Source organism: Peromyscus maniculatus, chromosome 1 (genome assembly GCF_049852395.1).
Source record: "Peromyscus maniculatus bairdii isolate BWxNUB_F1_BW_parent chromosome 1, HU_Pman_BW_mat_3.1, whole genome shotgun sequence".
Taxonomy (NCBI): Eukaryota; Metazoa; Chordata; class Mammalia; order Rodentia; family Cricetidae; genus Peromyscus; species Peromyscus maniculatus.
In genome coordinates this window covers 123,333,917-123,349,945 of record NC_134852.1, presented here as the reverse complement: position 1 = coordinate 123,349,945, position 16,029 = coordinate 123,333,917, and the positions used below count along the sequence as shown (strand labels likewise).

General features: G+C 45.6%; 1 protein-coding gene across 3 annotated transcripts in view; it reads right to left on the bottom strand.

The window, feature by feature from the left end:
* The window catches only part of Bmal1 (basic helix-loop-helix ARNT like 1), a 106,114-nt gene that overhangs the window by 23,503 nt on the left and 66,582 nt on the right, over nucleotides 1–16,029 (bottom strand). For all 3 annotated transcript variants that reach the window (XM_076550498.1, XM_076550505.1, XM_076550503.1), the window contains exons 4-9: nucleotides 10,831–10,956; nucleotides 9,649–9,801; nucleotides 7,914–7,952; nucleotides 7,657–7,698; nucleotides 6,152–6,309; nucleotides 4,424–4,503 (exon numbers count right to left, since the gene is read on the bottom strand). In XM_076550498.1, coding sequence (XP_076406613.1) covers nucleotides 4,424–4,503; nucleotides 6,152–6,309; nucleotides 7,657–7,698; nucleotides 7,914–7,952; nucleotides 9,649–9,788 — 459 coding nt within the window. In that variant the 5' untranslated portion in view covers nucleotides 9,789–9,801; nucleotides 10,831–10,956. The remainder of the gene's footprint in view (nucleotides 1–4,423; nucleotides 4,504–6,151; nucleotides 6,310–7,656; nucleotides 7,699–7,913; nucleotides 7,953–9,648; nucleotides 9,802–10,830; nucleotides 10,957–16,029) is intronic.

Here is a 16,029-nt window from a genome sequence, read left to right as displayed (position 1 = left end):
CCTGCCTCTGCCTCCCGAATGCTGGGATTAAAGGCATGAGCACCACTGCCCAGTGTTTCTAAAGTTTTATGGCATAGATAGTGTTTTAGTTTCTTTGCATGCTACCAGGATAAAATACTTTGACAAAAGCAACTTAAGGAGAAAAGGGTTTCGTTAAGCTCATGGTGCAAGATTAAAGCCCATTACTGTAGGGGAAGTTGCAGAAATTTGCAGGAGTCTGGAGAAGCTTTGCCAGGATATTTTTATCACAGAGATAAAAGTGAAACTGAACAACCACTGTGCAGAACATAGAACCTGAGACTGCAAGGACCCTTTAAGATCAGAATCCCATCCTGAGGACCTCAGCTGCCACCTGTCCTGAATTTGAACACCCTCATTCACAAAGAGTGTTCTAGACCTTCAAGCTTCAACATCTACAGTGGAGTTGTTTGGGGTGTTGCTGATGGCCTGGCAGGAAGATAGGTCACTTGTGTTCCTTTAAACAAACGTCCCTCCCCTGTTGTGGAATATTCCTTTACACTGTGTGAAGATTTGTCACTGTGACTGGTTTAATAAAGAGCTGAATGGCCAATACCTAAGCAAGAAGAGGTATAGGTGGGACTTCAAGACTCTGGGAAGAAGAAGAAGGAAGAGTTGCCAGCCAGATGCAAGGGTAACAGACATGCAGGAGGAGTGATAAAAGCCGTGAGTAACATGGCAACATATAGATGAATAAAAATGGGTTAATTAAAATTAAAAGAGCTAGTTAGAAACAAGTCTAAGTTATTGGCTGAGCTTTCATAATTAATAATAAGTCTCTGCGTCATTATTGGAGAGCTAGTGGCCCAAAGAAAAGTCTGTCTACACCCCTCTTCCCCGTGCATGCGCCCAACATACAAACACAGTTCAAATGTATGTAGGTTCAGGAACTACTGCCCTCAACCATTTACCTCTCCATCCAAAGCTAAGCTATCTGTGTTGTAAGAAAACAAGCAACAGTGGTGATGAGATGCTTGCCTGGCAGGCATGAGGTCCTAGGTTGGAGTCCCACTTCCAAAAAACAAAACAAAACAAACAAACACAAAAAAACCCTCCATCATGAAATTCTTCCTACCCCTTCTTCAGGTGAAATCTAAAGTGCCAACAAAGACCAGGATGGAAACAAGACATCTGGTAGAGAGACTGAAGTAGTTGGTGCCAGAGCAACAGCAAGGGGTTAGGTTGTTTTAGTAACGTGTCTGAATGTTCCTGACAACTTTCCGTGGATGACCACTCAGACTTCTGGTAGTGTGGTGGGGGTGCTCATGCACTTGCTCTTACGACTCCGCTCCCCTGAGTCCTAAGAGATTCTGAAAGCCAGGCATGGTGGCTCAGGTCTGGGATCCCAAGACCCAGGAGACCGAGGTAAGAGGACTACAATAATTTGAGGTCAGCCTGGGCTATATAGACAGTTCTAGGCCAGCCTAGGCTAGAATAAGATCCTTAGTAAAGGCATATAGGAAAGACTGCTTGCACTGGTCACAAGAGGAACAAGGACCAGCTGCTAATTACTGCAATATTCATAAGTCTTTGACAAATTCTAAAATTAAAAAAAAAAAAAAGGTAAGTTTGTTCTTTTCACAAAGAAGAAGGCCTTTTAGAATATAGAATATAGTTTAGTTCAAAGAACTAGGGCATAAATTCAAGTGCCAGAAAGTACAAGGCCAGCGTGGGCAACTGCCCTAGGACATAAAGGGCTAGAGCAGGCAACTGTTCTAGGATGTAAAAGGCCAGCATAGGCAACTGTCCTAACATGTAAAGGGCTAGAGCAGGCAACTGTCCTAGGATGTAAAAATAAGAACAAGGCAGGCAGGATCACTCAATATGAGAACCTGTCAAGCCACCAGCCATGGGAAGGAAGCTCAGGTCCCTAAGCTGGGCCAGGGTGAAGGATGACAGTGTGGGGGAAGTAATTTTCCTGGCACCATCTGCTAGAAGCCTCATTATGTCAAAAAATAGGATATTAATAACTTCCTCATTTGCCTTACAGTCATAGTTCACAGGAGAAGTGTCTCCAGGGTTTGCTAAGGTGGGGATGTGACATGAAAGGTGCCTGGGAAAAAAATGACTGACAGCATGATGGGAACACTGGGCAGGGTCAGGCTTGAACCCAAGACCTGAGCCAAGTGTTTCTATAGAGGGTAGGTAGGTGGCAGAATCAGCATGGATTCAGTCAGTACTGTGGGCTCCAAACAGTGCTGCGCTCTGTAAAGTAGACAGCCAAGCAAAGAGGCTAGGCCTGGGGGACAGCTGAGAGCAGAGCTTTGTGAGGATACTCCCAGTGCCAAGAGCTATGAGGATAGCCAGGGTTGGCTCCTTCTCAGAGGAGATGGTTGCTGGTGAGCAAGTACTGGGTAGAGTCAGTCTAGGTTCACAAGGCAGGGAAGTAGAGTATCTGGACATTATGAGCTGATCTGGTTGGCTGACCTCACATTCTGTTCATGAGAGATTCTGAAAGCCAGGCATGGTAGCTCAGGTCTCAGCCCCCAGGAGACCGACACAAGGGGACTGCAAGAATTTGAGGTCAGCTTGGGCTACATAGTGAGTTCTGGGTCAGCCTGGGCTAGAATAAGATCCTTAGTAAGGCATATAGGAAAAACCATTTACGCCAGTCACAAGAGGAATAAGGACCCGACGCTAATTACCACAACATCATCTAAATCAGTCCAGACATTCGTCAAAAAATTTGTAGAATAGATAAAGGGGGGAAACTGTGTGTGTGTGTGTGTGTGTGTGTGTGTGTGTGTGTGTGTGTGTGTGTAATGGAATCACTTATTCAGCTGTAAAGAAAACTAAAATTAATAGGACCATAGATAGGATTGGAGATCATGTTAAGCCAGACTCAGAAAGACAAATATCATATGTTCTCTCATATGTGGAATCCAGATTTAAAATGTGTGTGTGTGTATGGCATGAAAGTAAAATGAGGAGAAAGGATCTAGTAAGAAATGGGGGAATAAAGATCCTATTACCCTGCCCAATAAGAAATTAAGTAACATAAATATCATGTGAGTGGAATCTTGATCCAAGTTCTTAGCAAGTGGACACCTGGAAACAGTAAGAGACTGGACATCAGTTCACAGCCACCAACATGCTGGAGAAGCAGGACAAGTTAACACAGAAGACTACTGACTACTCAGACCTGGTGCAGCCCCTGCTATGTGGAGTAAATCAGCCAGTGTGTTTACTTAGCCAGCTATGTGAACAGAGAGAAAGAGTTCGGCTCCTGCAGACTTCCACAGCCATCACAGCAACCCCATATGGCCCACCAGTCACATGAGAAACAGAATCCTATCTACCCATCAGGTCTGTTCACTGCAGCTGAAACCTTCTCTCTTGAGGCAGCTCCTCCTGAGCCGACAGGCCAGTACAGTGTGCCTGCGAGAAGCTGAGCAGAAAAGAGGTGGGAACCATCCTGGGCTTTGCAAACTTCTGCTGAAAGACATGGCAACAGTCCTGTGGGGGCTGGCAGGCACGGTCAGCCCTCACCTTGGGGAGGGGTGGGTATTCTACCTCTCAGTTACAAAGTTCTGTTCTTTCTCTTGACACTGTGCCAGAGGGCGTGCTGCTGAATGCAGGTTCTTCCCCTTTGGATTTCTTAGTTCACCTCACTCTGCCCAGTAGCACAGCTACAGCCTGAGTCAGGCCTCCTTTGTGGAAGCTCTAAGTTCCTATGGTGCCAGCCTGGCCATCCCTCTGCAGAGATGTGCAAGTCAGGGAGGGCATGAAGGCCGAGCAGGTGAAAGTACACCCCCTTTCATGCCTGCTCTTTGGCGATTTTGATGTCTGGATGGGTTCAGATCTAAAGATTCAGATGGCACTTTTGTGTCAGTGGCTGGGTTAGAAGAGAAGGTCTCACCCATGGCCAGAATCAACCCTCTCTAAATGTTCCATGAGGGAATCTGACTCTTAACTCACCCCCCCTCCTTTTTTAGATTTATTTTATTTTATAGGTATGAGAGTTTTACCTGCATGTATCTATGTGTACCACATGTGTGCCTGGTGTCTGGGTCACTGGATCCCCTGAAGTTACACATGGTTGTGAGCTACCATGTGGGTGCTGGGAATCAACCCTGGGTCCTCTGCAAGAGCAACAAATGCTCTAAGGCAGTAAGCCATCACTCCAGCCCCTCACTCCCATCTTTAAGAAAATCCTTCTCTGGCTTAAAATCACACTGCCGTAGACTCCCTTCTTTGCCGAAGTGATATGAGAGGGAGGTGAGTGACTGGTTTCGTGGAAGGAATGTGAAATGTGTCCAGAAGCCAAGATAAAATGGGGGAAGTGAGAGAAGAAGCGGCCCAGGAGAGTTCAGTGTTGAGAAGTCAGACGCCCTCATGCTGTACTTACTCTGAAACACATTAAGAAAGCAATGCCGGGAAAAGGGTTCCCACAACTGCCACCTACCCTGAGAATTAGGTGTTTCAGTTCGTCATCGGATAGAAATGTAGGCTTGTAGTTTGCTTCTGTGTATGGGTTGGTGGCACCTTAGGGAGAGAAAGAAAGAGTGGGCAGATTTTTCTATTTGGACAGCATCGCACTCCCCTGCTTGCAACCTGGGCTGAACCCACCCCTGGGAGTTCCATCTCTTTCTTTTACCAAAACCTGGTGGTGGCTCTGGCTTGGGACAGAATCCTGTCATCCCAAGAAGAATCTCATTGAAAAGAGAACACTGCTGCTCACAGGAGACTCCGTAAGCACACTTTGCAGATTACGGGGGGAAACAGACATGGGGGCTCACACCTTCAACCCCAGCACTCAGAAGACAGAAGCAGGGAGGTCTCTGAGACTGAGGTCAGCCTGGTCTACATAGTGAGATCCACGCTAGCCAGAGCTACATAGTGAGACCCTGTCTCAAAAAAACAAAAACAAACATACAAAAAACCCACAAAGACCACAGCTCTAAGAGTCTCCTGGGCAGGTTCCGAGGCCCAAAGGTGTGAGGTCCTGGGCTGTCCAGTAATTCTGTCAAGTCACCATTTCACAGGTTCTAGAGAAATCATCCAAGCTGTTGGGCCCTGGGTTCACTTTCTTGGGCAAGTTAATAAGCTTGGCAACTTGGGGTCCATGTCACTCTCACCCACACAGTTCAATCCCCAGACTGAGGGGACCAGACTTCTGTTTAAAAGACTCTTGATCTACTATTCTCCAGAGCAATAGCTTAGCAAAGCCAAGTGCCGGCTGCAAATGACAGGAACATGCAGAGCAGTGAGTGGCCCAGTGAAGAGCTAGAATGAATCCCATCTGTACTAATTCAAGGCACCACGAGGAAGGAGGCAAAGGGGACGTCTGTGCCCATCACATCAACTAACAAGGCATATGTCTTAATCCACATCCCTTGAAATTTTCCATCCAATTTGCTAACAATAAACATTTCTATATTTTTAACAATGATCAAAAGTCAGAATAAAAGCAACTTCTGGTGACCTTATATAGATACAAAGGCATGCCTCTCTCACCATGGGGCACAACACTCTTTCCAAGTTTGCCTTCAAGCCCAAGACTATCTGGAAAATTCCAAGAACAACATTCACCAAAATGGATGATGTACTTCCGATTCCTCCTGCAGTTTTGGTAAGTTGGTTCCACTTTCCTGCCTCTGTTTTCTCACCCTCCCCACACTTGGCAAAGAAGGAAAATACTGCCTCCCTCACAAAGAGCCAATCTAGTTCGGGAAAATTCCAAGAAGATGAAAATATCATCAATGTTCATTTCTGATAATAAGACTTTCTACCTGTGACTCACTCATCAGAGGAATCAGGGTATATTTATTTCTCTCTTAGAAGTCCAAGGTTCTTTCCTGCCTCCCTGAGTGCTCCTACGCTTCTGACTTTGATCACTGTAAGGGATCCCAGCACATGCAAAGGGGGACTTGAGAGGTGCCCTCTCCGGTAGGCAGGAAGCCAAGTATACATACATTTGAGCTCTTATGTCTATATGACTGCAAGTTACACCCCAGTACCTGCATCAGCTCATTAATCACTTGACTGGCCCTCATCTGTTGCTGAGATGTACAGGTGTATCACTTAGGGTCACATACTGAAAGAAATTGCCATTTGTGTCAGGGACAGTGCAGAGCAAGGGTGGTCACATTTGTGGTCAAGGGCATAAAGGAAATGAAGCCTGAGATCTCACCTCTCAACGTTTTCATGTGTTGAACAGCCATCCTTAGCACGGTGAGCTTATCTAACTTCCTGGACATCGCATTGCATGTTGGTACCAAAGAAGCCAATTCATCAATGAAACTGTTCATTTTGTCCCGACGCCTCTTTTCAATCTGACTGTGGGCCTCCCTGAACATGGGAAGGAGAATGATTTCATTTGGAATGTAAGCCAGCAGCAAGGTAACTGACAAAAATAAGTGAGCTGTGACTGCTTCCAAAATTCTCTGACATGGGAAATTTAGACTCTGTAGAATGTTTCAAATTAGACTTTTATACTAAAAATCACCCCCAAATGGTCTCTTTGACAAGTCAGAATTAGGTAACTGATTTGTTTTTTTCATTTATTTGTTTTTGATGCTTACCCCATCTTTTATGGAAAACAAGCAAACAAACAAAATCCTATGACAATTGTCCTTTCACAACAAACTGAATTGCTTTTCTTCCCTGTCGTTCTCTTCTTCAGGTTCTATAAGACTAGGGTTTTGGGATGTGGATAGGAAGAGGAAGGAAGGAGGTAGAGGTTCCACATACCCAAGCATCCAAAAGAGCTACAGAATACCCAGATCCCGAAGCATGTGCCTCTGCAGCCTGTGAGCATCCCCCTGTGTGGCCTGCTAAGGCCATCATGTCCGTCTGATGGAGGTAACTAGTACTAACATGTTCTTGGATCAACCAGGACCCACCTAGATGTAATGGATTCTCAGTCTGTCCCCGGGCTCTCTCTCTTTGAGGGATGTCACATCGTACTCTACCCCTGAACTGGCTGCCTGTTTAGGTAGGAGGACACTTCCCTAAAAGATGTGCAGCTGATGTTTTCTGACCATCCTCCCATAGGGGACCATCACCAATGGAGAAGCAATACTGAAACATGGAGCCACCTGCAGAGGCCATAGGCTGGTCTGCAAGGGAGAGGCTACAATTGTCAGGTTATACAGCTTGCTGGTTCTGTGTGCCACGACACAACCTCAACTAGCCCTAGTTAGTGATGGCAGGGAGGCATGAAGACCCAACAGAAGGGCACCAGCAAGGGTGACTGCGATGAGTAGGACCAAGTCAGGAGATCTCTGAGGAGCAGAGATGCCTAAGAGCTGGCCTTCAGACACTACTTGCAGCACAATAAAGGTCCCTGTTAGAGATGACATCCAGCCCAGGAATGGCATCTCAGCCTATGTCCTCTGAAGGGCCAATGAGTGAGGAAGACTGGAGAGAACTCTGGCTTGGGGTGACTTTCTGCTACCTCCAAAGTTGCCTCCAGGTTAAATGCGCATAGACAGCACCAAGTGAAGGCCAGCTCAATATAGGGGGAGCAAAGGGCAGAAGCTTCAACCAGCTGAAACCTGCTGCCACCTAATTTCCTGAGGTGACAGTGCCCAGACGACTCTGGCAACCGGGAATAAACACTTTGAGCCTCCTTGGCTGCTCTCTAAGTGACTGAAAGTAGAATGTTCTGTAGACAAAATCAGAGGTTGAACTTACCTTGCATTCTTGATCCTTCCTTGGTGTTCTGCATATTCTAACCTGGAGGGGAATGCGAAAGATAAAATTTAGTCCCCTGGGTATGACTGGCAAAGTTACACATTTCTGTTTTCTCCCTACCTGACCCCTGACACCTCTCTACAGACACACAGGTGTTCTTGGTTATTAGCCATACTAGAGACTGGGATTAGAGAGACAGTCCTGAGCCCCCATTCACTTGCAAAGAGAATGAAGTGTAAGTTATTAGGTTATGGTACCTTCCGTGAGGATCATCTTTGTCTGTGTCCATACTTTCTCTGCAAAAACAAGAGCAGATGCATGTCAATACAGATGTGCAGCATAGCATCTTATATAGAAGCCTCTCATTTACCCAGAAAGCTCAAATAACCATGATACAGAAACAGATGTATAATAGTAACACAAGCAAGCACAATCAAGTAGACCCTATTATAAAGGCTAGATAGGCATTCTGCATTACCAAACAGAAGTTATTAAATCTCCATAGAGTGTGTCTGTTCAATAAACTAGTTCATAGTATGATTATTAGAAAACTGGGAATCTACAGTGTTTATGGAGGAGACTCTTAGTTAACCAGAGTAGCCAGACATCCGTGCCACCTCATTCCTTGGTTGTTCTGAATAGATGATAAATGAAGTTTACTTCATTTCTAAACATACCAAACACCAAAGACACTAGTGCATGTGTCTATTTGTTAGATGAGAAATGAAGTGAGGAATGGCTAAGCAAAGCACTGAGCGACAGGGAAGGGAAGAGCAGAGCCCCAGGCAGCATCTCAAGGCATTGCCACCACAGGTTGGCAGGTTCCTGGGGCTCAGAGGAAGTCATATGGGTTATAAGACAAACGCGCCCCTTTGCAATGGAATCGTGTCTACCACTGTGACCAAGCTCATCCCCAGGTGAGAAGCCAACAGCCTTAATATAGGAAAACTACAGGGGGCAGAACTATGAATTCTAGAAGGTAATTTGCAAAAATTTGAAAACTGGGGTCCACAGAGGAAGCTTGAAGGTTACTGGGTGATGATGGGGCTGGAGACCACAGGTCCAACAGAAATCTTAGAACATGTTAGCCACTTCATCAGCATTTGCCCGAGACAAAGCTTCACAAAAATGGCCTGGTCTGTGCTGGGGAGTGAGCGCTATGCAGGAGCCCCACAGCTGTCACCCACTTTCCATCCCCTGGCCGCGGGCTCTCTCGGTGATCTGGGATCACTTACACATTAATCATAGCATCTCCTAGGGGACATCTGAGCTCCAGCCTCTGTGTTCCCCAAATTGGACCTGTGGACTTCAGCAGAAAGGACGTCTGCTGGGGGAGCTACCTCCTCAGAGAGTTTTCACTCAATTCAACAAAAGAAAATCCCTTCAATGGACTCCACATAGTTGCCTCAGTGAAATGAACCATGCCTCTGAATGGTCTACCCTGCATCCCTCCCTAGCAGGCTACGGGGACAGGAGAGCGGGTGGTGAGGAGGAAAATGCTCACTTCCTCAATAGCAAAGTCAAGTCTAAAGAGAAACAAATACTCCTGAACAGTGCAGGTACATGCTAATTAATATAGTGCCAATGTCCCTAGGCTGTTGACACGCTGCTACTCCTCCATGCCACACACTGCAGTTAAGACCCTTTCTGTCTTCAAAGAGGCTGCATGTGAGCTCTCCCCAACATCACTTCCCCAGACTGAGTTGTCCTACTCAAAGGAGCAAAGGAGGGGGGAGGGAGGGGGAGGCAGGACTTGGCTATAAGGCTGTTCTTTCCCCCATGACATAGAATAATCTGAGGACAGCAGGGGACACAGACACATTAGCAGGGCTGCTGGCCTTCCTGGCTTGACATTTAGGAGCAGATGAAGCCAAAGTCAAATGCGTAGCACTTGGAGGGGCCCAGAGCCTCCCACACCTTCCTCTGGGAACAACGGCAGCTGCGGGCAGGGGCTCTGTGCCCATGCCCTGACAGGAGCGGACTGTCCCTTACTGGTAGTCGGTGGCACTGCCTTTCCTCTTGCGGTTGCAGTCCACGCCACTGGTGCCCAGGGAACTGGAGAGCAGGTCGGTGGGGCCTGGGGACATGAAGTCACTGATTGTGGAGGAGATGTCCATTCTCTGGTCCGCCATTGGAAGGAAAGTACTAAAACAATTACAAGAGGACACTTACTTCTGTGTAAACACTTCACTTTTAAAGGTTTGTTTTCTTCTCACTTATGTGTATGTGTGTTGGGGGGGGGGGATTGTGAACATGAATGCAGTACCTGTGGAAGCATGAGGCATCTAATCCCCCTAGAGCTGGAGTCATGAGCAGTTGTGAGCTGCCTGATGGCGGTGCTGGGAGCTGAACTTGGTCCCCTGGAAGGGCAGCATGAGCCATCGCCAACCATGGGAAAGTTATGTCAATATGTTCTCTGTGGTGGTGCAGGGCCCGGATGACCCTGAGGACATGGGTCTGGTTTACTGCAAGAGCATCACTCCCACCGCAGCCCAGAAGAGGCACACAGGGCAATTGGGAAAGCCTCATGCTTATTTTCAGAGTTGTAATTTGTGAAGACACTACATCTGTGTACAGGTGTCTCTGTGCCCAGAGAGGTGCGGTGGCTTCTCCCAGGACCGACATTAAGGGAAGACTAAACCAGACTGTGACCTGGAGAAACGACCCAATATCCCACATATACTCAGACACAGGCCACTTCATTTCCTTCTAATTAATATATAACCAGTGAAATAAACATGAAGCACCAGCTGGTATTTGTGCTTTTGTTAGTGTTGTAAAAAAAATGTGGAAAAGCACAAAATATAAGAGGTATATAGATAGCTGGGCATGATGGCACACTCATAGTTCTTAGGCGGTGGAAGCGGGAGGATCATGAGTTCAAAACTAGCCTGGGCAATGTTAGTAGAGCCCAGTTTCAGTTGCCATTCCTCTCCAAAAGAAAGCCTAAGTCCTACTGCAGAGTTAAGGTAATATAGTTCCTCTCTCTTCCTTACCAGGCAAGGTCTGCCATCTCTCTCTCCCCACCCTGGCCCACCCTACCCTGCCCCACCCCTTGATCCCAGCATCTGCTTGCATAATTAAAGGAAGACATTGCAAATGACAGTACAAGCCATTTTCCGAGTTCATATTTTATAAGCACAGAGTTAGCTGGCTCAAAAAAGTCATAAGTACCTTGTAAGGGACTCTAACTCCAAACCCTGCTGCAGAGGGGTGGCCCAGTGGGCTGCCAAGGGCTCCAAGCTCCACAGGATTGGACCAGGGCTGTCACTCCAACCCTCTGGGCCCGAGTTCCCACATCTGCAAAACAAGAGGGTAAGGGTGAGGGCTGCTTCCCAAAATCATGATTATGCCCTGCGGCTAGTAACCAACCCCTCCCGGTCAGGCCAGTGCCAACTTCTACACTTCTGGAATCTACACCTTTATGTATGTGTCTCCATGTGTTACCTCTTAGAATTAATTTCTAAAAGCAGGGCAGCCAGTGGGCAGCTCTGGATATTTCTAGCCCCCAAAGAGGCCTCGCCAACCTCTAAAGTTTTACTTGTTACTGATATTGCCTCTCCCTTTGCAGACATTTGTCTCCCCTGGTGTCTGTCCTCAGCCCCCATTTCTATACCACACGTCTTCTGCCCGGTGTTCACCTGTGTGCTTCAGAAAAGTACACTTCGGAGGCCAACGCACACACGCACAGGGCTGCCAGCCTTCCTCCCCACCCCTGGCCACTGGTGTCCCTTCTACGCTCAGGGACTTCCTGTTTTCTCTCCTGTCCAACTTCCAACATCCCCCTCATTCTCACTTTAGGTGGTAATTTTTCTCCTTTTCTCTCTCTCCTTCCCACACCACCCCCACCCTAGTCCTGGAATCTGAAGCCAAGGCCTCATGCATGCTGCCAATGCTCTCTCCCTGAGCCACATCCCCAGCCCTTCGAGCTTGGGTTAAGTCAAATGGTGGCCAGCAAACACACCCACATCTAAGCGGGTGTTGCTGTTGAGGCTCCCCCTTCCCTCAGGCCTTCCTGAGCCCTACTGCTCTCCTCTGCCCAAGGCCATCATTCCAGGACCCCTACCCCTTGCCCAATCCTATATCATCCATGCTCCCCACAAAATTAGATCCTTCTCATCCAGATGAACATCAGTCATACTGCATCTTGGAGGGGGAACAACAAACACATGATTTTTCCCTGTTGTTCAGTATATAGAACCCAGAGCTTTGCTTGCTGGGCAAGTGCTCTACCTTGGTTCTGCGCCATCCCCCATGTTAATATTCTGATCCTGCCCCTTCGGGCCACCCTGCATCCTGACGTAGAAGCCTCTTCTTAAGAAGAAATTCCGCCTTTCTCTCTCTCCTGTTTTTCTTCCCATGAGGTGTGCACACCTCCCCCCCTCTCTCCCCTCCTCTCTCTGTCTCCCTCTGTCTCTCTGCCTCTTTATCTCTCTATTATAATAAACTCTCCATGTGGATGCAGTGTCTGGATGGTGTATAACTGGCCACCACCACGCCTGCATGAAGTGGGTCGCCTGTCAGCTCACCGCTGCATCTGCTCAGCATGCCAGCATGTTCCCCCACCCACCCACCCCCACCCCCGTGTGTAATAAATCGTAACACCCTAGGCCTAAATAAACTCTTTGGGACACTGTCTTCCTATTGTCCCATTTTCTATGTCTCCAGCATAATCTAACTCGGGTCAGCATTTTTTTAAATTTTGCTTTATTTTATGTAGGTGGGTGTTTTGCTTGTATGATATCTATATATCCACTTGTGTACCTAGTTGTAGCACGAATTGTTAGGAATTATTAATGAAAATAAACCTGAAGCCAGATACTGGGGTGAATGCTGCAAGATCAGAGAAGCAGAACAAGCCACAGCTACCTCGCCTTGCCAATTCCTTGGCTGATCCTGTTTTCTCAGACTGGAAGCCTGAGTCCTCATCCAAAACAAATCTCCACTGAACTGCTGCTCAAAAGCCTAAACTTAACCAGGCTATAGTTTCTCATCCTCACACCTTAAATACCTTTCTGCCTCCTGCCATTACTTCCTGGGATTAAAGGCGTGAGTCACCATGCTTGGCTGTTTCCAGTGAGGCCTTGAACTCACAGAGATCCAGGCGGATCTCTGCCTCTGGAATGCTAGGATTAAAGGTGTGTGCTATCACTGCCTAACCTCTATGTTTAATATTGTGGCTGTTCTGTTCTCTGACCCCAAATAAGTTTATTAGAGTGCACAATATTTTGGGGAACACAATATCACCACACCTAGTGCCCATGGGTGTCAAAGGAGCACCAGATTCCCTGGATCTGGAGTCACAGAGGGTTGTGAGCCACTGGGTGGATGCTGGGAATTGAACTCCAGTCTTCTGGAAGAACAGCCAGTACTCTTAACTTCTGAGCCATCTCTCTGGCCTCCAGGTCAGGCTTTGTCCCTTCATGATGTTTTTACAAGACTGTGGCTGCCCTACCTAGTTCATCAGAGCCCACTCTTTTCTAAATCAATGGCCAGCTCTTACTCCCTCCACCAATGGCATGGGCAGAGCTGACCTCTCCCTGGCCACTGTCTCTGTCCATACTCAGTCCCTAGGAGTTCTACTTTGTCTCAAATGCCACCCACACTGTGACAACCCCAAGCTTCTATCTCCAACTTGGCTGTCCCCTGAGGTCTAGACTTGTCTAACCACCCATCTCCCTAACATCTCCACCTGAGTATGTGACAGAGATTCTATATTGACCCGCTTATGTCCCCCCAAGCAAGCCTTTCAGGCCTCCCTAAGTAATCAAGTGGCCTCCATCCTTCTAGGCTTCAAGTCAAGAAGCCATCTGACCCCTCCATTTGTCTTCTTATTGCCATGGAATTAAAAATACGAAACAGGTCACTGCTAAATGTCACTTCCTTAGTGACACTTGTTTTTTGTTTGTTTTTGTTTTTGTTTGTTTGTTTATTTATTTATTTATTTTTCTATTATCAGCCTGATACAGTATAAATTCTTATCCTAATAGTGAAATGTTTCACTGAGGCTTGCCCAGTAATTGAGTAAAAGTAAAACTTATTATAAGCCACAGTCATCCTAGGGTCCCCCCTGCTATACAGCCTCCCTGGTTCTGTGTGTTGCAGTCTGATTGTTCTTTGCTTTATATCTAGAATCCACTTATGAGTGAGTATATACCATGTTTGTCCTTCTGGGTTTGGGTTACCTCACTCAGGATGATATTTTCTAGTTCCACCCATTTGCCTGCAAACCTCATGCTGTCATTGTTTTTCTCTGCTGAGTAGTACTCCATTGTGTATATGTACCACATTTTCTTAATCCATTCTTCCGTTGACGGGCATCTATGTTGTTTCCAGATTCTGGCTATTACAAACAGTGCTGCTATGAAATAGGTGAGCATGTATCTTTGTGGTATGACTGAGTATTCCTTGGGTATATGCCCAAGAGTGGTATGGCTGGGTCTTGAGATAAATCGATTCCCAATTTTCTGAGAAACCACCATACTGATTTCCACAGTGGTTATACAAGTTTACATTCCCACCAACAGTGGAGGAGTGTTCCCTTTGCTCCGCATCCTCTCCAACATTGACTGTCATTAGTGTTTTTGATCACAGCCATTCTGACAGGTGTAAGGTGGTATCTCAGAGTTGTTTTGATTTGCATTTCTCTGATGACCAAGGATGTTGAGCATTTCTTTAAATGTCTTTCAGCCATTTGTGATTCTTCTTTTGAGAATTCTCTGTTTAGCTCTTTAGCCCATTTTTCAATTGGATTGTCCAGTATTTTGATGTCTAGTTTCTTGAGTTCTTTATATACTTTGGAGATTAGTCCTATCAGATGTGGGGTTAGTGAAGGTCTTTTCCCATTCTGTACACTGTCTTTTTGTCTTATTGACCATATCTTTTGCCCTACAAAAGCTTCTCAGTTTCAAGAGGTCCCATTTATTAATTGTTGTGCTCAGTGTCTGTGCTGCTGGTGTTATATTTAGGAAGTGATCTCCTGTGCCAATGCATTCAAGAGTACTTCATACTTTCTCTTCTACTAAGTTTAGTGTAAGTGGATTTATGTTGAGGTCTTTGATCCACTTGGACTTGAGTTTTGTGCATGGTGACAGATATGGATCTATTTGTAATCTTTTACATACTGACATCCAGTTATGCCAGCACCATTTGTTGAAGATACTTTCTTTTTTCCATTGTCTAGTTTTGGCTTCTTTGTCAAAAATCAGGTGTTCATATGTGCGTGGATTAATGTCAGGGTCTTCAATTCAATTCCATTGGTCTGTATGTCAGTTTTTATACCAGTACCAAGCTGTTTTTATTACTATAGCTCTATAGTAAAGCTTGAGATCAGGGATTGTGATGCCTCCAGAGGTTGCTTTATTATACAGGGTTCTTTTAGCTATCCTGGGTCTTTTGTTTTTCCATATGAAGTTGAGTATTTTTCTTTCCAAGAAATTCTGTGAAGAATTATGTTGGAATTTTGATGGGGATTGCATTGAATCTGTAGACTGCTTTTGGATAAGATTGCCATTTTTACTATGTTAATTCTACCTATCCGTGAGCATGGGAGAGCCTTCCATTTTCTGATAACTTCTTCAATTTCTTTCTTTAGAGATTTAAAGTTCTTATCAAAAAGATCCTTCACTTGTTTAGTTAGTGTTATCCCAAGGTATTTTATATTATTTGTGGCTATTGTAAAGGGTGATGTTTCTCTGACTTCTTTCTCAGCCCTTTTATCATTTGTGTATAGGAGGGCTACTGATTTTTTTAAGTTGATCTTGTATCCTGCCACTTTAGTGAAGGAGTTTATCAGCTGTAGGAGTTCCCTGGTAGAATTTTTGGGGTCACTTATGTATACTATCATATCATCTGCAAATAGTGAAAGTGTGACTTCTTCCTTTCCAATTTGTATCCCTTTGATCTCCTTTTGTTGTCGTGTTGCTCTAGCTGGAACTTCAAGTACTATATTGAATAAATATGGGGAGAGTGGACAGCCTTGTCTTGTTCCTGATTTTAGTGGAATTGCTTTGAGTTTCTCTCTGTTTAATTTGATGTTTGCTGTTGGCTTGCTGTAAATTGCCTTTATTATGTTTAGGAATGTTCCTTGTATTCCTGATCTCTCTATGACCTTTATCATGAAGAGGTGTTGGATTTTGTCAAAGGCTTTTTCAGCATCTAATGAGATGATCATGTGTTTTTTTTTTTTTCTTTCAGTTTGTTTATATGGTGTATTACATTGACAGATTTTCATATGTTGAACCATCCTGGCATCCCTGGGATGAAACCTACTTGGTCATGGTGGAAAATTTTTTTGATGTGTTCTTGGATTCGGTTTGCCAATATTTTGTTGAGTATTTTTGCATCAATGTTCATGAGGGAGATTGGTCTGTA